Here is a 24,110-nt window from a genome sequence, read left to right as displayed (position 1 = left end):
ATATTAAAAAAAATGTTTTCAAATTATAGAAATTTTCGGAGAAACATTTGTTAGATCAAAACATTTTATATAAAATATTTTGAACATGTAAGCAGTGATTTTTTACTTACCAAACTAATTTTTATTTGGTAAGTTAACAAAAAAAATTGTTTTTCTTTTAGTTCAACCTTGTAAGTATTTTGTCTTTTTTAGCTCTTGATAATAATTGTAAACACAATTGAAAGCTCGAGATTAAAAAAATAGTTAACCAATAGCCCTATTATTGACTCCAACCCATCCAAAACAGTTATATATTTGTTCCAAACGAGTCACAAGTACTTCTTTTTTCTTATTCTTATATATATATATATATATATATATATATATATATATATATATATATATATATATATATATATATATATATATATATATATATATATATATGTGAGAATTATAGAAGCATTAAAAAACGCCTAAACTATCGCTTCTGTCATCAACGTTGAAGCAGAAAGAACTAATCTGTGAGGGAGTCTTTAAAACCTAGTAATAAGAACTGCAAAAAACCTTTTATACCCAAAAAACGTTCTCCTATCATCTTTACATACAAAGTTAGGCCTCATGAAACAGTTTATGAAGGAAGTTAGTTTATAAAGGCTTTGCTTAAAGCTAGACTATGTTTCAAGTATCTCTGCCAATAGATTTAACGCCTTTCAAAAGCTAAACTAAAAGAAGGCATATTAGTCGGACCTGAAATTCGAAAAATGATGGAAGCGTGGGAATCATTAAAATAATTCATAACACAGTTCTTAGGAAATAAAATAGCCATAGAATATATTTATCTTCTAGCTACAGTTAAAGACGAATAAAAAAATAGAATGTTTAACGATCCTGAAAGTTCACTTTTTGAACATTCCACTTTGATAACTTCCGGACAATGTCGGAGCTGTTGGTAAGGAAAAAGACATTTTTAATAAGACATTTAAATAATGGAAAACGTTTACCAGGGCCGCTGGAACACTAATATAATGGGGCACTACTGTTGATCAATTCACCGTTAAGTTCCGCTAACGACTCTTCGTAGAAAAAGCTATACGACAAGCGTCAAAATAAAAAGAGAGAGAGAGAGAGAGAGAGAGAGAGAGAGAGAAATAATGTATAAACTAATTTCAGTTAACTAGTGAAACCTGTATTACCACATTATATCACTGTTTTAAGTAGCCTACTGTAAATACAAACCTTAATATCGTTATGCTTATTGAAAACATTTTTTTTCCAAATTGAGAACTTGAATTTATATTACCATAAACATAATAGTATATACCTATATGTAAAAAATACTAACCTGAGCTTTGTATACATCCTTACAACAATTTTGATTAGCGCAACTTTGGTAATTTTCATGTAACGATACGGGTCTGTATTGGTAACCTCTTACTTTGGCTTCATCTGGCATGTTTTGGTATTGAGTCGTCGCATTTGGTTTAACATTCATTCTGTTCGAGTCGTCATCACGGTTCAAGCCCGTTTCTGAATAATAAGGCCAAGAAACGTTGGTGTTTGTTGGTGGCAGTTGAATTGGTTCTGGATTTGTTGGAGGATTTCCGTTGTAGATCCAAAACGTGGCTTGATGCCACGTACGCTTGGTCTGTGGTTGAATCCGTAATCGTCGTTTTCATCGTCTTCCTTCTTGTCGTTATCGTACCTATAATGAAAATATTGGTAAATTAAATACCGAAAGCAAACAACATTTGCGACATAGTTTTAGTTTACATTTCTCGCTGTATGTATTACACTTTATACCATAGTCTGGAGCTCTTTAGAACACATTTATCTGACACCTCGAACAAGAGAAGCGATAGAGAGGGTCATTTATGCGGCGTTGCCTAATCAATTATTATTTTAGAAGTTTGTTTTTAAACTGTAAAATAATTATTACTCCATGATTACAGTAATGGTTTTATAATATATTTATTATAAGAGCACTAATATCAATAAGTTATTTGAGGTAATTGATAAAATATGTTATTAGATGAAGTATTCTTTATAATTATTAAAATGACAAAAGGTCTATTAGATTAGAAAGTTATAATAAGGTATTTAGGTAAAATAAATTGTTTTCAACGGTAGTGGTAGAAGCGTATAAAAATATGCTTATTAGTTTTTATTCAAATATCATCAAAATCGCTGTTTTTGCTGTCAAAATTTGATTTGACAAATCTTCGCTGTCTGAATCTTCGTCTACATTGATAACCATATTATCCACAACTACATCAATTATTGGCTTTTTTGATATTAATTCGCGTTCAGTTGCGATGACTTTTTCAGTTATTTTTTCCATTTTTCCACAGGAAATATTAAAAAAAAAATCGTCCGATACCTGCTGTATTGACGTAAATGTAAAGTCTACATTTCTGGCTCCCACATACATTATGTCCTTGTGCTCGTATAATTTTATCGATTGCATATTTTACATACCAAGGTTTATGCAATTTTATTATGTTACACAGATCAGGCTTCAACATAGAAGCAGTATATGGAATATTTCTTTCTCGAAGCCATTCCGCATAACACATTTCTTCAATGATGATGTAGAACATTTATATTCCTATTTATTATGGCGTGGTGCATTATCCAACTCTATTACATTATTTGGAGGCAAGTTACGCAAACGTTGTTCTTTCAACCGATTTTTAAAATTTGTAAAGTTCATGTCATCATGATAGTATCCAGGTTTTGACGTCGACTTTCACCTCAAATAAGATCCAGGAACAAAACCTTTTTCATTTCCTGTCCCAACAATAATTTAACGTTGCCCTCTTGACACGGGTTTTATAAGTCCATTATTACTGGTGTCACACCAAATATTTTGAAAATATGACTCGTTATAAATAAGTCTAACTATAAATTTATTTGCTTTTCCAGCTTCCTAATGTTTCTTAGGTATTGCAGCCTTAAATGTCTAATTTCATGTCTCTATCAACAGTTTTCTATTGTCGACTGTTTTTTTTTTCAGTAAAACCCAAGTTTATGAGATTCCCTTCTCATACTTTCTCTACTCACCAACGTCATCTAGCGTAAAAACTCAGGTTCTACCAGTCAAGAACCCATTAAAATGTCAATAAACAAAAACACAAGTCTACCTCATTCATACATGAGTGATAAACAAAAAAAAATAAAAACAATCTAAAAACAGGACACTCATCTTCAAGGAATACCCAATACTCTCATTCTCAGAACACCCAATCTAAAAAAGAAAACAAATACAAACCGATTATTGGAAGCAACGAATCGTCTATTGTAAACACCATTCCTAGACAAGGTCATGTAAATATTACTTTTAACTGCGTTGAATGGCATAGAACTGACAAATACTCCACATATAAGGTATCTTTCCCTTTCGGTAAAATTGACGAAGTCTACAGTTCTAATATTTGGTTCTATTTTTTGGCCTAAGGAGCTGCCGTTAGGAGATTTAACTATAACAGAAATTTTCAGCACAAAAAGAAGACGGTTGTTGACACTAATCAAATATTTTCAACGGTTTAATACTTCTTCTGGTTTACAGAAGTTTAAATGTGCGCTAGCTAGTACAAATATGGGCTTTTTCTATGATATTAATAATTATCCTGATTTTTTAACAGTCTTTCTTACCGAAAATTATAGCAATTAATATTAAAGCATTTTTCACTAAAAAAAGTACGACAAACGGCTGAAAAATACCCGTGCAATGGTTTAATAATGAATTAAGGTCTTACAGATCTAATCTTTCTCTTATTAAACACATTGCAGATGCCACTAAGGATCCGATTTGTTCAAAGTATATAAACAAGAAAAATTTGAATAAATCGGCAATTAAAAATTGGTAAAAAGTCAGCTTACTGTAATTTTATTACTAATTCCAATAATAAACCTAGAGACTGCTGGAAAGTAGTAAATTTCGAAGAAACTACACAAGATCCAGTTCGGTACAACCTGATCTACCTCCAGACGAAATAAATCTATTTTTTATTACAATTGCAGACTACATTACCTAATTACCTACATCTCTTCCCACTATTGATGGTCGATGTCCTCTTCAATTATAGAAATCATCCTTCTCCGATCAAGTCCTTTTTTTTGTCCCGTTCTGGAAGAAGAGGTCTCTCAAATAATAAAGTCTCTTAGTAATTCTAATTGTAGGGACGTCCACGAAATTAATAGCAAAATTTTAAAAGAAACGTACCAAATCGTTTTAACGTCTTACACTCATCTTATTAATTTAATTCTATCAACTGGAGTATTTCCAGAAGTACTAAAATAAAAAGTACCCGTGCAGATGGTTTAATTTTTTTAAAGTACTACCAATGTACAAAAAAAGGTGATTCATCAAAAACTGACAATTACAGACCCATAAGTATTGTTTCTACTTTCGGGAAAGTGATTGAAAAAGTTATCAAACAACAATTTTATTCCTATTTTGAGTCAAATAATTACTTTAGCAACTCACAATATGGATTCAGAAGTGCTCGTTCTACTGCGAACGCGGTATTTAATGTTGTGAGCAAGGTGATTGAGGGGCTTGAACGCGGCAATCGCATAGCAATTTCTCTTTGCGACTTGTCAAAGTTTCACACGAAATTTTGCTCAACAAATTAAATTACTATGAATCAGAGGTATCCCTCTTAAGCTTATAACTTCTTATCTATGTGGCAGACACCAGGTGGTAGTGTCTAAAGGTCATCTCTCCGATTTTCTATCCGTAAAATATGGAGTCCCACAAGGTTCGGTCTTAGGACCTCTTTTGTTATTATTTATATCAACGATTTGCCTAAATTCATACCTCCGTACAAAACCATACAATTCGCAGATGATACGACATACTTTATATCAGGAAAAAATAATGATGATTTAAAAATGTCTGATGAGAAGTTTCTATTAAATCTAGCTCATGGTTTGCTGCAAACAAACCTAAAACTTAACTATGATAAACGCAAAATTTGGTTATATCTGCGAGTAATTTATACAATGATCTAGATAACAAAGAGACTGTGTTAAACTATTGGGAATAACCATAGATATTCGATTCAATTTGTCCGCTCATATCTCACAACTTAAAAAAGCTACCAAGTTCGTTATTTGTTATACCCAACTAGCAAGAATTGTCAACTTTGAAACATTAAAAATGACATATTTTTGTTTATTTCACTCTCACCTAAACTATAGTGTAAATTATTATATGGGACAATTCAACAAATGCACTTCAAATTTTTAGAATGCAAAAGAAAGCTGTCAGGATTTTAGCAGAGGTTAGTTATCTAGAACACTGCCGACCTTTCTTTATCAAATTCAAAATTATGACGCTACCTACTGTGTTCATATTTCAAGTTCTAACTGAAATTCACAGAAAACGTGCCCATTCAATAAAGCAGTCTGATGTCCATGTTCACAATACGCGAAACTGTCACTACCTACGAACAAATCGCTGTAGATTAAGTCTTTCAGAAAAAAATTGTCTTAATTATAACTATGTATTACAATATTTTACCAAAAAGTATTAACAGCTAAGCTGTAATAGTTTCGATAAAGTTATCAAAAAATATCTTCTAAAACATTGTTTTTACTGCCCCGAAGAATATATGACTCACTGTAGAACATCCACTGAACTGCTTACCGTAACTTTGCCATAAATGTTTTTTCTGTTTAATATGTGTTCTTGTTTGTATATATTTAAGTTACGTTTTATACTCCTTTTTAATACTATGTATGTTTTTTTTTGACTTGCTACAAACAATATTTGTATCTGTTATGTAGTTAAATAAATACTCTACTCTACTCTACTTCCTGCATAATTCAGTTCGCGCTTACAAATTTCTGATGAATTTTCTTAATTGTGGGAACTTGTTGATCGCTAAGATAAAAATTATATATCTGCCTCCGTACCGATACCTTGATCACATGCATCTAGCTCTATTTTTGTGGACTCTATGTGTCGTTTATTAGAGGAGATGGAGAATCCAAAGGTTTCTCCATTTTCAACCTCATGACCATCTTTAGCGATTTTTTTGAGGCTGGATAAACGGACACCTATAAACATTTAATATTATAAAACTTTTTCTCTTATTCGATTATTTCATATCTTTATATAAGAACATCTCTTTTTATATTCGATTTATAATAAAAAAATGTAGGTAATAACATATTTTTTATAATATAAATATATCATCAATTTAAGAGACAAAAAAAAAATCATATTCACATGCTTACATTTTCGCCTCTTTCTTCATCTGCTTGTATTAGTATTTAATGTATTAGTATTTAATAGCATTAGTATGAAAAGGTTTAATAAACTAAATTTTTAAAGCAAATGGGAAGCTTATATGACATTTTCGACCACAATTACCTAAGACTTTCAGAACAACAAAATAATAGTTCCTGCAACACGTCTGTTTCATACATTATAATTAACTCACTTCTTTTTAATCCTCTCTATCCTATTAGCATCCTGTTGTACGAAAGCGACCAATTCATCTCCCGATTCGGAAGCTGGTGTACCTGCTAAAACATCCGGTGCAATTTTCTTATTTTCCTCATTGACCAAAGCTTCATCTATATCGTCCAGAGTGTATTCACTACCTGTAGAACTGATAACCGAACCATGAATTACTTAGGTGGTAATAATGATCGTCGGGATGACCCATCCCGCTGACACATGCTGTTAGGGGAGCGAGTGTAGATAGAAATTGTTTCTACCGTCGTTAGGATTTGCTGGATATGGTGGATTTGGTTTGTTAAGATCTCTCCTGCAATAAATAAACGATGGTATTATTAGCTGGTCGTCGTAACTATAACGAGTATAAATGGAATGAAACGAATATTGAGAGCTGAGATACAATGTTAAGATAAGTCGATTTTTTTAGAACACAATGAAGAATGAAGAAATAATGAAGGATAATAAAAACTTGGAATAGATAGTAGGATAAACGGAAAATTAACTAATACAGTACATGCATATGGTACAAAATAACGCCATACCCCAATAGTAGGATATGGAAATGATATATCAAAAGTTGCAATGGAGAATATATCTTTAAAAATATTATGTTTGAATACTAAGAACTACAGCTTACATCTTCCACGGAAGGTGTAATTATGTTCATTAGAAAATATTCGTAACACCGACGCCGTCACGAGTGTACCAAAGTCCAATGAAGATTAGTGGATATAGTGATCAGATAGATGAAAAAATACGGATTTACACTCAAAATTCGACATAGCAGACAAAAAATTAAAGAAATAAATATCATCTTTGCATAATGGTTTGAGATAGTATTGGACCCATAGACATATAATAAAAATATACTGACTGTTACAATACATTCTCGTTTCCCAGTGCGACAGAGAAAACTGACGCAAAGCAGTTCCTGCCCCAAACCTACCTAACTTAACCTAACTAAATGACCAATGAAAATGTCACGTGGTTGATAAACCCGGTCCAATAGAAAGAGATGCAGAGAATGTTTTGCGTCAGTTTTTTCTGTCGCACTGGGGAAACGGGTCTGTACAGCAACAGTCAGTTTATTTGTATTATATGTCTATACACTTCGCTTAATATTCATTTGATCTAACGTCATTTGACTAAAGCCATTAGAACTAATGAAAATTTCACCCGATAGACATTACTCAAGGTCATTTAACCTTCCGTCATTACAACTTAAAAGTATTTCGCCTAAAGACCACATGGCCTAAAAAATTTTGATCTAAGGATACTTTACTTTTTAAACTTAAATTAATCTAACGTCAGAAAATTCAGTCGATGTCTATATATTTAATTAACAAAAAGTAATAATTGTAATCACTAGTCATTATTCTTCAGAGTCAGCATAAAAGTGGAAACTAGTTGCCATGCTGCGAAGACATTTCGAAAAGTCTGGTATACTGCTGGACCCATTTGGGAGTGATGTCTTTAAATGCCACATGTCTAAATTCTACTTTTTGCAATTACAGTCTTCAAACACAGTCAGCGTCATCATACAAAGAGAGTCCGTGTGTTGTGTATATGACCAAGCCGTAAGCCTCAACTACTCTTCCACAAGCCACACCTTTGGAAACATTTGAAACAGAAAAAATTGCATTGTCATCATCTCGGAAGTAGAATCTCGACGTCAAATCAGTCGAAAGTTACTCGACAGTCTATAAAGTTAAATTAATATTAAATTATGTGAGGTAAAGTAACTGTAATAAGCTGAATCTTTGGACAAATAACGTTAAGGTTTAGTCTAGATCAATTAATATTAGGTCAAATGAAGTTAGATAAAATGGCCTATATTCGACCTGTCTTAAGTCAAGTGTATTTAGGCGAAGTGTTATAGATTCGTTTAAGACATTGTTCGTTATGATTGATAATAGAAAATGTCGTTGGCTACGAAACCTCCAAAATAAGTTCAAATTTAAATCAAATAAATATTTTACAGAAGTCGAATCTCTATGACATTTAACATCACAGTAGTACCAAAGAAGAAGAAAATACGAGTTATAAACAAAAAACAAACTTATTAACTTACTCCAACAATTCTTGATTGTATGGACCGGCTACATCTGGTAAAGTCTGTGTTTGAGCAGCCTTCGGTTCGTAAAGTGAAGATTGTGGCGACATTTCCATATTTTTATCTCGCTTTCCAAAAATATCGGTAATTCTCTTGTAAGTGGAAGACGTCGAGGATGAGTTCGAGCTAGCTGTTGAGGACGAGGAGGGAGAAAAGTTTCTTGGTTCTTTAATTTTATTAGAAATCTAAAAACAATGAAAATAAGATTAATAAATATGTTAAATTTCAAGTACTTATTGTAAAGCATTTTTATACTTTTATGGATATTAAAACTAGTTAACATCGTTTAACTCTGTTTACAACACTGCTGCCCAAATTTGCTTAGGAACATTTCGATCCAGTCCAGCTGAAAGTCTCTATTGTGAATCTAATGAACTACCCGAATCTGACTAACCCTGTATTTAATCTTTTCACTTCGCCAAGACCTGGACTCAAACTCACCCAAATATATACTTTCAATCCTACATATCCTACAACCCTTGTGCCAACACACACAATTATATTAAACTCTTGCATTATAAAATCAAAATCCCCGCCATGATATAGAACACTTCCTTTTATAAACGCTTCCCTCTGTAAATTTAATAAGTAACAAACAAATAATATCATTTTTCGACAAGCTTTCAAGGATATTGTGAATAAATCCCACTATAATACGGTGTTTTATACTGATGCATCCCGAAACGGAGATGGAGTTGGCTGTTCTGTCACTACAAATAATACATTATTAGGAAAATACCGAATAATCAACAAATGTAGCGTGTTTTTAGGATGATGTAGCAGTCAATGATGTTAAACATCATTGACTGCTACATGTCTTTGTAAGGTAACACACTTTTTTTTAACTTCTCTATGGATGTTTGGTTTCATATTGTTCTTTTTAGATGAACTGATGATGCTTTCTGAGCAGAAAGCGAAACGTCTTCAATAAATAGATGAAGTAGCCACCTTCTTTGTCTTTTATTTCTCCTCTTTGACCGAAAAACCCACCACTCTTCGAGTGTACCTTAGTTTATTTTGGATTGACGGTCGTACTCCTTTTCTCGTATATATATATATATATATATATATATATATATATATATATATATATATATATATATATATATCTACGGCATAAAGTGGACTCCGCCCATGTTAAAATTCAGGTTCAAGTGAGCTCCGTGGTCAAGTCGACACCGATATACGGAGCTCACTTGACCATTCCATAATATTGGCTCTGTCGATTCGTCAACATGTATAGTTTCATAATTTTTAAAAATTTTGTGGAGCCCTTAAGTACCCCTGTATCATGAATGTATATTGCTTAGTTCACGTGTATATCTTATAGGGGTCGTTCAGATCTTTTTCATTGTATATTGGAACCATAGGTATATCGGTTTAAGTAAGCTCTGATAATTTGGCAACTCTGCCATTAAGCTGTATACTTCTCGCGTATAGTCTGAACGGTTTATATGGACTCCTTATTTTTGTTATCATTCAAACGCATTACATTGTGTAACAGATATGAATACTACTAACTACCTGTTTTTGGTAGGTACGTGCTTTTCTAAAAATAGCTTTATAGATACAAAAGGATTTTGTTACCAAATTGGATTTTTTTCACATGCGGAAATTTCCTAATGTATTTTGTTAACGTGAGTATGTCTTCATACGTTTTATTTAAGAATTCGATAGATAAGAACTTCTTTTATTTTATCCATTGTTTTATGATATCTTTTATACAGATTTTTTATTATTTTATTTCTTGTTTTATCTGTGTACTACAGATAGTAGTGCACAAAAAAAAGAAGAATGCTTAATTTATCTAACAACAATTATACCACTTCACCCATATTACATACTTACACCCATATTACATACTGAATGTTTTATCTCCTATTTAGGGGTAATATGTAGTCAATATAAGTGTAGTTAGTGTCAAATTTGCAATGATCAATATAAGTAATAGCTTACTGACTGTACTTTACATGTTTAGTTCAAATAAATAAACCTTGTCCCTTCAGAAAAGAGCGATTGGAATGGCAAAGTCAACTAAGAAAGTGTAATGAATCTTGTATCACCCCAGATTCACACAGGTTAACCGGTGTTTGAAGGCAAGAGTCCTCATTGCAGATTTAAGGAAGATAACTACCATAAGGAAGTTCCTTTCGAGAGTTCAGATGGCGAGAAGCAGCTTATTTTTTTTTGTATGTCTTGCAGATGTGTTGGTCTAGCTAGTTATTCCTCGATTCTAGTCATAAAATGGGTTGTTATTCGTGGAGTGGATGTTACGAATCTAGACTTTGTTTCTTTTGTTCTCTAGCTACTTATCTTCGGATATTATGTGGATTGATAACTACGATATTGTAGAGCTTATGTATGGATGTGAGTCTTAATATCCGCTGAATTTGGCTGACTAATTTATAGCTAAATCTACGTGTTAAGTATGTATTGATATCACCCATACAAGCAAGGTATATTCGGCAGCAGAAGCATAGAGTTCAAGCGTCTACGTTTTAAGAGTGGAAGGATGTGCTTCCCATTTTTAGCTGACAAGTTCGCGAAGAATATTATTTTTCTAATTCTAGTTTTCCATTTAGTTTTAAACAAAGTTCTGTGAATTATAAAGTGTGTTTAAGGATTTCATGACACTATTGGTTCAGGTATATGTTCATATTTGTGAAAGCGTCTCTGTTAGGGACATTGAAGGAGCCCGCCTGACTTTTTCCAGGATTTGGCTTAAAATTAATTTATAATCTATTTTTATTGTGTTTAAGATATGATATTTAGATTTTTCTCCACTTCAGCAACAAAATTTTTTGGTTGTGCAACAATAGATGTATCGTCTACAAAATAAAAGTCCTAGTATTTACTGGTATGGGTTGTGTAAATATTATATAGTGTAGGTGCCATTACGGTACCCCAAGGAAGACCGTTCTACTACGTTCTCCATCTTCATCTTCTATTCTTATCATTGAGTGATACGGAAAATCTTCTGTTGTGTAGGCATACGCGGATAATACAAGTGAGTTTATTACCTAAGGGGATATCACATAGATTTTGGAGAAATGTGCTTTAATTTAAGGTGTCGTAAGCAGAATTTACTACAACTACAACTAGAACTAGAACTACAACATCTCGTTCAAAGTCTCAATATATACTGTAACAGTTACGGCTTGAAAATTAATTTGAAAAAAACTAAATTTATGGTAATCACGAAATCAAAGAACATCAGAGCTAATATTGTAATAGACAATACAACGATTGAGCGTGTGTCCTGTTATAAATATCTAGGTGCTTGGATCACAGACGATACTGATCAAACAAAAGAGATTAGATGTAGAATAGAAATCGCTAGATCAGTCTTTAATAGAATGCGCAAACTCTTTTGCAATCGTGATATCAATATAAAGTTACGAATACGAATGCTGCGGTGTTATGTCTTTTCTACCCTGTTGTATGGAGTAGAGGCTTGGACACTAAAACAGTTGACCACAAAAAACATCGAAGCTTTCGAGATGTGGTGCTATAGGCGCATTCTCAGAATATCATGGATGGACTATTTGGATGGTAAAATTTAAATTTTACATACTGTTACTTTTAGACGATATTTCGAGTCAGATTTGTTTAGTAATAACTGTACTTAATATATAGTCTCTTTGTGAAATGAGCTTGTAATATCGGTTTACAACACATATATGGATAATAAGAAAATAAACAGGTTAAAATGTGACAACAAACTGCTATATAACAGTACGAGACAATATTCATAAGCTATCAGCTGTAAAAGTCATTGCCTTTTTTCCTGTCGTATCATATTTTAGCATATCATATTTTGAGTGAAATTGATCCTAAATTCGTCTAATAATATTAAGTTTTTAAAACAGCTGTGTTTTTATGCTCATTCGTTCACCCTTTGTAAAGCAGTCTGTGTAAATATAAGGGATTTATATAATCTTTTCATTTCGTACTCTTTTCGTTTCATAATTATAGTTTTATTGCTTTTATTTTCTATGGTAATACATATACATACCCAATTCAAAAGGGTGAAAATCAGCGAGTTCTAAATTGAACATAAACATTATTCTCTCTTTCTCCCTATACCTTATATAAAGATCATCGTCATCGTATAGTCCGAACGCAACAAGATTCTATTGCCTTTTCTTGTTTTTTTTTCTCCTCATTCCTATTGAAAATAAAGTAAATTCCGTTTATAAAAGTTATGTCAATATTTCTGAAGTGCCTTTCCTAGGATAATTATTTAAGCCTAGTTCGTTTGATTACATGCAATTGATTTGATAGTCCACAACAGATAAGTATTGATTTTAGGAAGGATAGCAGGTGTTGATAAATATGATGGGTCGATAGATAGTCCCGTTATTCCTAAATCTAACCGTATGTTACCTCCCCCTTCATTTGTGGAAGTCCTAAGGGCATTTTTTCTTTTGGGGCATCCTCCCAATTTAACTTGGCAATGCAGTAATTATAGAGTCTTTGGATAAAGCCAGCGCAACTTTAGCATTGAGATTTAGTTTCTTGTACGACGTTGCTATCTTTATATATGTGTTTGACCTTGTAAGTCGGAAAATACCTCTGCTGGCTTTTCCAGCAATCCTGGTCTAATTAATACGTTCTTGTCACGTATCCACACATTAGCACTGGTTTGATCACTATTTTATATAAAATATCCTGATTTTAGAGATTCGAATTACACTTCTGGATTTAAATTGCCAAACTTAAATGGAGCTTCGCGGGGTCAGACTGCTAGACAAAAAGACCAACGTTGGAATACTACAATACAACATTGGAGACCTTACGAAAGTAAACGACCAAGAGGAAGACCACAGATGAGATGGGTTGATGATATTAAAAGAATAGCTGGAACAAATTGGAAATATGTTGCTTAGGATAGAGACCGATGGAAGGAGTTAAGAGAGGCCTATGTCCAAACGTGAACGACACAAGGCTAAGAAGAAGAAGAAGATGCTTTTTAGCAAGTTGGTACTTGCTCTTACTTCTAAATTGACAGATCAGCTGTTTAACTGCCTGTACTGAACTTTCTTCTTTATTTTGCAAATATATATATGAAAACTAATAAAACTCTGGCATGCCGTTGAGTAAAATATTGGATACCCTATACTATTGAATCAACGGAAATACTAAGATCACACGGGGAGAATATTATGGGTTATTTCTGGTTTCGTCATAATTTACACTGAAATTACTAACAAGAGAGTGCTCTCACTTCCACATGTCCAAATTGATATATAGTACCAACAGATGCTAGTTATATACCATCAGTACTAATAAAATAGAAACTATCAAATTAATGTCAATTTCTTTGAATAATCAAAACAATCGAAAATATATACCAAAACAACACAATAAAAGTAAAAGTAGAAGAAGAACTAACCGACCCTATTAAAGCTGGCAATATTTAGCTTCAACTAGCAATTTAAATTAAAGGACCAATTTGACAAAAATCATATTAAAGGGGTGACTGAAGAATTAGCCGATTAATTAATTAATCATTACCCTGGATATGCCCGATTGTGGTGGTCTTCTTAGTACTTAAATTTTCGTAAAGGCTCGTTCTTTCAACCCCATAAGTAATGCCTAATGTTTTACTTTTTATTCAAAATTTAAATTTTACATGCCGTGTATTACTTTTTGACGATATTTCGAATTAGATTTGTATAGTAATAATTTAAGGTATTAAAGAGCCTCTTTGTGGAAAATAAATAAGTTTGTGATATGGTTCGCAACTCATAGGTATATAGATAATAAAAAAATAAACAGTTAAAATAAGTGTAAAAAATTTCAACTATATACATCGGCGCCATTGTTCAGGTGATGGGTTTATCACAGGTATCAAAGGTTACATTTTAATTCAAGGTTCTATTTGCGTATTTTCAATATTAAAAGAGTAGGAAAAGACATGTTTATGCTTTTATTATTTTTTTAAATCTATTCTATTTCCTTTCTAGAGTTCCGTCTTGTTTGAACGACCTGTGTTCTTTTTTCAGTTGGGCACTTGTCCAAGGCTATGACAAATACTCTCTCCTCTGCTATTCTACATTAATATGACTGATTCATTATTTTCTCTAAACACTCTGTCCTCTGCTATTCTACAATAATATGACTGATTCATTTTCTCTTTCTTGCAGCTATTTTAATGTTTATCCTGTGTATCTTTTTCTTCTTCTTCTTCTTCTTCTTTTTATATAGACATGACTCTGCTTTTCAATGTGCCTCCAGTAAGTTGCCGTTCCATGGTTTTCGTGGTCTTCCTACTGATCGTCTTCCTATTGGGTAACCTTCTCTTGCCGTCTCTAATACTCTATTTGTTGTCATTCGACTTATATGATCGTTTCATTCTACTCTTCTATTTCTTAACCAGTTCTTGATGTTCTCCACCTTGCATCTACGTCGTATATCTGTACTTCTAGCTCTGTCCCATGGTGTCTTACCATCAATTTTTGTGTTTCATCTCTGCTGCTTCTATGTATTCTATGACCTGTGTCAGGTCTTGTTTCTGCTGCGTATGTCATTGTTGGTCTGATAACTGTTTTGTAAATTCTGCCTTTGGTTTTTTTCCCGATATTTTTATTTCTTCATATTTTTCATTTAGGCAGCCCGCGTCTCTGTTTGCTCTATTCAGTGGATCTTCCACATCAGTTTCGAGCTTTCCGTAGCTAGATAATGTGATACCTAGATATTTAAACTCCATCACTTGTTCTATTAGCTGACCTTCCAGCTCCAATTAAGATCTTAGTAAACTTGCTGTTATAACCATGCATGTTGTCTTTTTTTTTGGAGAAATTAACATGTTAAATTTTCTGGCGGTTATATGAAATTGGTGTAGCATACGTTGTAAATCATCTTCACTTTGAAAGAATAGTATTGCGTCGTCTGCATAGCAGATTATTTTAATTTGTTTTTCTCCCATTTGGTATCCTCTTTTATTTCTTACTTTTTTATTATTTCATCCATAATTTGGTTGAACAATAGCGGACTCAGGGAATCTCCCTGTCTTATCTCATTGCCAGCTTCAATAGGGTCGGTTAGTTCTTCTTCTTCTTTTACTTTTATTGTGTTGTTTTAGTATATATTTTCGATTGTTTTGATTATTCAATAAAATTGACATTAATTTGATAGTTTCCATTTTATTAGTACTGATGGTATATAACTAGCATATGTTGGTACTATATATCAATTTGAACATGTGGAAGTGAGAGCACTCTCTTGTTAGTAATTTCAGTGTAAATTATTACGAAACCACTAATAACCCATAATATTCTCCCCGTGTGATCTTAGTATTTTCGTTGATTCAATAGTATAGGGTATCCAATATTTTAATCAACGGTAAGCCAGAGTTTTATTAGTTTTCATATATATATTTGCAAAATGAAGAAGAAAGTTCAGTACAGGCAGTTAAACAGCTGCTCTGTCAATTTAGAAGTAAGAGCAAGTACCAACTTGCTGAAAAGCATCTTCTTCTTCTTAGCCTTGTGTCGTCCACGTTTGGACATAGGCCTCTCCCAACTCCTTCCATCGGTCTCTATCCTGAGCAACATATTTCCAATTTGTTCCGGCTATTCTTTTAATATCATCAACCCATCTCATCTGTGGTCTTCCTCTTGGTCGTTTACTTTCGTAAGGTCTCCAATGCTGTATTGTAGTATTCCAACGTTGTTCTTTTTGTCTAGCAGTCTGGCCCGAGAAGCTCCATTTAAGTTTGGCAATTTTTGTTGCTATGTTCTCGACTTTTGTTTTTGATCTTACCCAGTCGCTCCTCTTTTTATCTGACAGTCGTATACCTAACATTGCTCTTTCCATTGTTCTTTCTGTTGTGGCTAGTTTATTCATGTTTGCCTTGGTTAGGGTCTAGGTTTGCATTCCATATGTCATGATAGGAAGGATGTATTGGTTGAGCACTTTGCTCCTCAAGTATTGGGGTATTTTGCGGTTCTTAAGCATCCAACTAAGTTTTCCAAATCCTGCCCATGCTAGTCTTGCTCTTCTAGTAATTTCCGCACTTTGGTTCTCTTTGTCAAGTCTCAGGATTTGGCCTAGGTAGATTTACCTTTTGGCCTGAAAAGCATACCAAACACAAAAGGGATAATAAAATGTACTGCACAAACTATTGCGATATAAGATATATATATAAGCTATATATCTGTTAATTATTAGGATATACAGTATTTTTTCTAATACACCTGGAACGATTGAGTGCATAGGTGAACTATCAAATAGGAGGCTATTAGTGTAGAATTAGAAAAACTAATAAATTGTTGATCAATTATTTACTATTAGGCAGTTAATGAGAATTGTTGGGAATACAAAAAAAACATTAAACTAGTTATTTATAGATTTTAAACAAACACATGATATAATCATAAGAATAAAACTATGAAATACCATTGCAGAACTAGGCTTACCTAAGAAAATAATTAATTTAACAAGGAGTAATCTCAGAGATTTCAAGGAAAACTGTCGACTTATTTTCAAATGTACTGCAAAGTGCTTTAAAAAATTTAAACAAATTAGCGTAACATCTGTTTTGAAAACTAAATATTATGAGACGAATTGGGGATATTATATTACACAAACTAAACCGCTTGCCTACAAAAAATATCAGGAAAATATGATACGGCGAAAACGACTAATGACTTTACAGCTAATTGCCACATAAGTGTCAATGTAACTATAGCTCACAAAATGGGTTCAATTACATTGCAATTTTTAAATTTTTCGTGATAAAATGAAGTGATTGATTGTTGTTTTGAAAAGGTAAGTTGTTTTTTATTTTTGTATTCCTATCATCTGATATTGTAATATCAACAACATTTTTCATAATATATTCTGAAATGCGCTTTCTATTACTGATAACGAACAAAAGTTTTTTTAACTTCTCGTTAATATAATTATGTAGGAATTTAGATTTTTATCTTGTTCTTACTATAGTGCTAAAGCACAAATGAATTTATAGTCTACCGTATTTTTTCCTATTGGTCATAGTTTTTAATTGTAGTATAGCTTATGTGTTTATAATAACTAGCACATAGAAAATAATAAAATTTTGTAGCCTGTGCTTTATGTTTATTATCCTTTATTGTATTGGAACATCTAGAAGTATAGTAATACATTTTAATTGTTGAACAAAAGAGAAAATAAAAACACTTTTCGTGGTGTGCCACTTAACCATACACAAAATCGTACACAAATAGTCAAATGGTAGTAAAAGTTTCCGATATAGGCCGCCAGACGGCAAAGGCATCGCCGCGCTCGATGTCTATACTATGAAATGTTTTTCATATAGTCTTCGGATCAGATTTTTTCAAAACATTAAATTACATCTTTTTGTCTTTCTTTATTTAGGCTAACCGCTACTGTTTTTTTCTTCAGCGTTTCTTCTTAATCTACATTAATGTTATATTTACAATTCTTTCTGGAACGAGCTATAATTTTTCTCAAATAACCATTTTGTGTGGTTTAGTCGACTTACGGTTTAGCGTGCTTTGGCTCTTTAAAGTCCCTTTTAATATTAATATCGTTTGAGAAATTTTTCCCAGATGACTAAATAAATTTCTTTAACATACAAGGGAGAGGACGTAGAGTAGGGCATAACGTAACTTAGATGTTGAATGAAAACTGCAAATTGCTGCTTATATTGATAAATACCACTCCTCATACCTAATATCTTTTGTACCCATCTTTGCTGTGTTGGGCAAGATTTAGTATTGGTGACGTACATGATCTTTCCTGTCTATAGCAACTTTTGTCTTTTAATTTGAGTTTTTCTTCTGTTTTACCTCTTGAGCAGTATTTTGTAAAGCTGACAAAATAAATATATTGACCGATAGCTTTTGTGGTCGTTGGAGTTTTTGCCAGGTTTAAGCAAGGCAACAACTTTGTCTTTGCTTTGTTTGTCTGAAGACTTTGGATATCAGTAACTGTTGTATTTTTGGTCCAAATTTTATAATAAGCTTTGTGCTCAGATCTTCAGTCAGTGCCGTACTATTCTTCATTATATACGTAGATAGTGGATCCAAGCTCATCATCGTTAAACGGTTCCTTCAGCTGACTGGTTTTGTCCTCACTCATTTTAAGTTTTTCTTTGCTTCTTTGCCGGCAGAGATAGCACTTTTACATTTATTATGTGATTTTCAGCGATCAGCTTAATACCAAATACACTATTTTTTGCCCTCTATGTATTTTCTGCACTAGAAATACGTCACATTTGTGCTAAGCGCATATGTCTGATAAGGTTAAGTAAAGTAAAGTGTCTTTATCTCTAGATATGCCCTTAATATTTATAGACATTATTAGAATAATTGATCCTAAAAAGGACCGATTTGACAAAAATCATATTGACCGGGTGATTCTGATTAGCCGATTAATTAATTATTCATTACCCAGGGTACAACTGATTACGGTGGTCTTATTTGTACTCAAATTTTCGTAAAGGCTTTTCTTTTGAACCCCATAAGAAATGGCTAATTAACTTTTCATTAAAAATAATTTTACACACTGTTACTTTTAGACGATATTTCGAATCAGATTTGTATAGTAATAAGTATAGTTAATATGGAGTCTCTTTGTGAAAAGTAAATGAGTTTGTAATATCGGTCACAACTGATATATGAATGATAAGGACATAAACGGTTAAAATAAAGTGCACAGAATTTTAACTAAATATATCGGCGCCATTGTTTAGGAGATGGATTTATCCCAGAGATTAAAGGTTAAATGTATATTCCAGGTTCTATCTACGTATTTTCATTACTAAAAAAGTATATTTAAAATAAAGGCCTTAAGATATATTTAGATTCTATGGAAATTAGAATCTATGGAAATTAGCAAATTAAAAAATACATACATAATTATTCTGAATGACAAAATTGAGACAAACAGTTGCCCCAAGTATTGTTTATATTGTAAAGGTTATCGTCATAGTATAGTCAGAACGCAACAAGGTTCTATTGGATTTTCTGCTTTTTGTCTCCTCATTCCTATTGAAAACTTAGCCACGTAAATAACGTTTTAAAAATATATATCAATATTTCTGTAGTGCCTTTCCTAAGATAACTTTTTTTAAGCCTACTTCGTTTGACTACATGTAATGGATTTGATAGTTCCCAACAGATAAGTATTGATTGTAGGTTGGATAGCAGTTGGTTGTACAGGCATGTGTTGATAAATATGATGGGGCGGTAGGTAGTCCCATTATTCCTAAATCTGACCATATGTTACCTCCCCTGTTGATTCGTGGACGTCCTAAGGGCATTTTTTCTCTCGGGGCATTCTCCCAGTTTAACTTGGCAATGCAGTTATTAGAAAGCCTTTGGATGTAGCCAGCGTAACTTTGGCGTTGAGATTTAGTCTCTTGTATGACGTTGCTATCTTTATATATCTGTTAGACCTTGGCATTAGTTCCGGTTCGGTATTGGTTAGTATTCGGACCTTTGTAAGTTGGAAAATAGATCTGATGGCTTTTCTAGTAATCCTGATCTAATTAATACCTAAGTTTTACTTACATTGTTTTGTCAGCGTTCTCGTCGCATTTTCAGTCAATAGCACTGGTTTAATCACTGTTTTATATATCCTGATTTTAGGGATTTGTATTAGACTTCTGGATTTAAAAGTGTTATGTGGGTTATATTTACATCAGTTAGCTACCTGAATATATACCCTAATTTAATAATAAATATCTGGGAGCTTACATCAACAAAGAATTAGATTCAGACTAAGACTAAATGGCAAGGGCAGCGTTCTTAAAATTCAAGCAATTGTTCTGTGACAAAAATCTTAATACTGTGCTGAGACTGAGGTTTGTTGAATGTTACGTCTGGTCTCAACTATTGTACGGAGTAGAAATATGGACAGTAAAAGCGCAAATAGTTAGGAAGCTTGAAGCCTTTGAATTTTAGATATACCTGGAACACATACTAAGGAATATAAAGTCTTCTGCAGGCCATCATGCAGGGTAGAGTCGATGGCAAAAAGGGAATAGGTAGAAAGAGGAAGTCATGGCTGCGAAATATTCGTGACTGGACAAACATGACTGTAGACGAATTATTCCACGTTGCAAAAGACAGAGATACTTTTAGAAATGTGGTCGCCAACCTCCGTTAATGGGGACGGCATAGGAAGAAAAATAATGATACGCTAAACAAAAAAAACAGAGATAAAGATAGGCGCCAAGAAACTCTGTGTTATAAAACAGTTGAATAAAATACAGATTCTCGATTCAAATATTCAAAAATTTAATGAACAGCTTACTAAAATAGAAATAACGTCTATTTAAAATGCAATTCATTAATGGCTCAAGGTACAAAGCAGTCCTAGCATCTGCTAATAATATTGATCTTATAAGAAACTCTCTCCGCAAACGACATCTTCAACAAAGTGAAGAGAGCACGAAAAATGTTTTACTTAAAATGAACAAAATAAAAACCAAATACAAGCGAATCAACAGAAGAAAGCAATTCAATACAGAGCATAATTCACTTAAGACCTATTTTAATACATGAATGCGAATCATGGACAATGACTAAAACAAATAAGGAAGAACTCCGAATATTTGAAAGAAAAATAATAAGAAAACTTTTTTAACCTCATTATCATATTGCTACAAATCCGTATAGAATAAGAACACATACTAAATAAAGAAAGCTCTTATAAATATATTGTTTAGGAAAATAAATCGCTTAAGGTAGATCAGACACATGCATAGACGCCAAGATGTCAAACTTGGTTAAAAAACGTAAACTAATTTTTGAAACCAAATTCAGTATTTTGCTTTAATCTGTGCCTTCTAAGAATTGCAAGGAAAAACAGACGTTGATAAAACTGTTTGTTATTAGAGACATGGGGAATCTAAAAATTGCATTCCACAACATATCTCCTCAACTAAGCAAAAATCCATAACGAATTGGTTTCTAGTACTCGTACAGAGTATATCGGAATAAAAGGAAAAAGACAGTTAAGCAAGAAGAAAAGTGCAAGCATTTACGTTTTAAGGGTGAAAGGATGTGCGCCCCATTTTTAGCTGACAAGCTTGCGGAGCATACTATTTCTGGTCCTTAGTTTGCCTTTTAGTTTTAAACAAGATTCTGTGATTGACAACGTGCGATATAAACTATCTACAAGGTATTTATAGGAAATTCAGAGTTCAAGGATTTCATCACACTATTGGATGTTCAGTTTTGTGAAAGCGCCTGTGTTGGGAAAATTGAAGGAGCGTTCCTAAGATTTTCGGGGTTTGGCTTAAAATTAAATCGTAGTTCATTTTTATTATATTTAAGGCATCTACTAGATTTTTTTCCACTCCAGCAACAAAAGTTTTTGGTTGTGCAATGTATGGTCTACATGAAAATCCTAGTATCTACTGGTATCTGTTGATCATTTGTGTAAATGTAATACAGTGTAGGTGCCATTACGCTACCCCAAGCGAGACCGTTTGTCTGCGTTCTCCATATTACCATTGAATGATACGAAAAATCTTCTGTTCTGTAGATATACGCAAATAAAACGATGTTTACAGTTTGTCATACAGTTTTTGGAGAAATGTCCTCTAATTTAATGTGTCGTAGGCGGCATTTAGATTGACAAATACCACCCCTGATACCTGATATCTTTCGTACCCGTTGTTGCTTTTTGCAACAACGGGTACGTTATTACGTACGTTATAAGTATTACGAATAAAAATAAATAAGCAAGAAGAATATAAGTGAACCATATTTAAAATAAGTGACAGAAAAAAGAATATTATATATACATTTACTTCTAAATTAAAAATAAAATACTCGTATGCCTGATAACGAAAGATACAAAATTTACAAGCGACAAGGTATTTTTTAAAACAACCGAACATATATGTAATAATTGTAATAGATATGTTGGCTATAATCAAATTACCATAAAGTCACCGAAATATTTTATCTGAGTAATGACTCACTACTGATTGCTACGTTACGTTATACGATACATTTATAGTTAAAAACGAAATTAGGTGTTATACCTCCTTATTATTTTAGTATCTGTTACAAGTTACATACTAAAGTATTATAGTAAGATATTGAATTCCCTACATTTAAAAATTGAAATATTGAAATTAGACAGTAAAAAATTATAATTATAAGATTGATTTACATATTATTATAATTTAAATTTTACTACTTTATGAAACAAATATTGTACATTATAAAACGTAGCAATCGAAACATCGGAACGTACATTTATATAATAAATTTTTCAGTGTCAATGCATTAAAAAAATACTAATACATAAAAATTGCCTTTTCCAAGCTTATAACAGACACTAACTTAAGTTTAAAAATAATTAAAGCAAGTAATATAAATTACCACCATAAAATATTTAACTACATTAACCAAGTATTTGTGAAATTTCGGGATGACTAAATTGATTGATATTTAAATAAATTTCAAGTTCCAAAACGTACCTGCTGTAAAATTTAAAAATCTACGACTAATCAAATTATTGGCAACATCGGAGGAGTTTAGTTGTGTACGGGGAAGAATACATACGGATCCCAAAAGTGTTTTACCCTATTACGGAGTTCATTTAATCCTACGTGATGGTCGGAGTCTACATAAAGCGCTACCCAGATAATAATATACACGGTGTATATTCTCCTGGAGTTAGTATAACACCGTTTTAGTACGGGGCCCACATTAACCGCTAGATCTATATATATATATATATATATATATATATATATATATATATATATATATATATAATGGCCATTGACAAAACCGATGAAAACTGTCGCATTCACCTAAATAATACCTAAGATAAATCAGAGATGGAAGTTGTTAGTCAATTTGCCTCTAAACTACCACCAACTGACAATTTTAACCGAGTGCTAAGTGGAACTAAAAAGAGTAAGCAGATCCAGAAATGTCTAACGACAATTAGTTTATGTAGCAACGACGAATCTTTAAGCTTCAGCTACCCTGCCTTAGAATATGTGCCTAATCACACTAGCTTGCATTCTGGTAGTTCAGAAGATAACTTTTCTAAAGAATTATTAGATCCTGTTACTAGTCATTTTTTTGGTCAAAGAAAATGATAAAACAACACAGTGGAAACGGACCAAAAATTCTTTGGCTGGGCTTAAGGGCGAATTATATGTATATTTTCAGCAAGATTTCGTTAGAAAATATCAACAGTCTAGCACCAAATGTATAGTAATTATATTGTAAGAAAGTGGTCGTGTAGTAACAGGATCGCCACAATATTCAAAACAACCTGAAGACGCTACTTAAAGGTAAAAGTTTCGTTTTAATTTTTTCAATGGTAAAAGAAACTGAATCATGACAAGTTTGTAAAAAATGATTTTATCTACATTATGTATTGGACAACGTCAACTATAGAACCAAGTTTTATAACGCACGATGTCGGTGAGACCAATGGACAAAAAATTTCATAAGACTACTCAACTTAACTTGGTAAAAAATACATAATCTCCGTTGTCTCCGTGGTTTTTATAAAGATTTACAGTAAACTATCCTACTCTGATGTTGGGCAGCGGAA

General features: G+C 32.6%; 1 protein-coding gene across 2 annotated transcripts in view; it reads right to left on the bottom strand.

The window, feature by feature from the left end:
* Positions 1-1,479: 1,479 nt before the first annotated feature.
* The window catches only part of LOC140445502 (uncharacterized), a 500,280-nt gene continuing 477,649 nt past the window's right edge, over positions 1,480-24,110 (bottom strand). For both annotated transcript variants that reach the window (XM_072537554.1, XM_072537555.1), the window contains exons 12-14: positions 8,523-8,749; positions 6,432-6,761; positions 1,480-1,684 (exon numbers count right to left, since the gene is read on the bottom strand). In XM_072537554.1, the coding sequence (XP_072393655.1) occupies positions 6,677-6,761; positions 8,523-8,749 (312 nt within the window). In that variant the 3' untranslated portion in view covers positions 1,480-1,684; positions 6,432-6,676. The remainder of the gene's footprint in view (positions 1,685-6,431; positions 6,762-8,522; positions 8,750-24,110) is intronic.

The sequence above is a fragment of the Diabrotica undecimpunctata genome, chromosome 7 (assembly GCF_040954645.1).
Source record: "Diabrotica undecimpunctata isolate CICGRU chromosome 7, icDiaUnde3, whole genome shotgun sequence".
Lineage (NCBI taxonomy): Eukaryota > Metazoa > Arthropoda > Insecta > Coleoptera > Chrysomelidae > Diabrotica > Diabrotica undecimpunctata.
The sequence above is the reverse complement of the archived record's forward strand: the minus strand, read 5'-3'. Positions and strand labels throughout refer to the sequence as shown.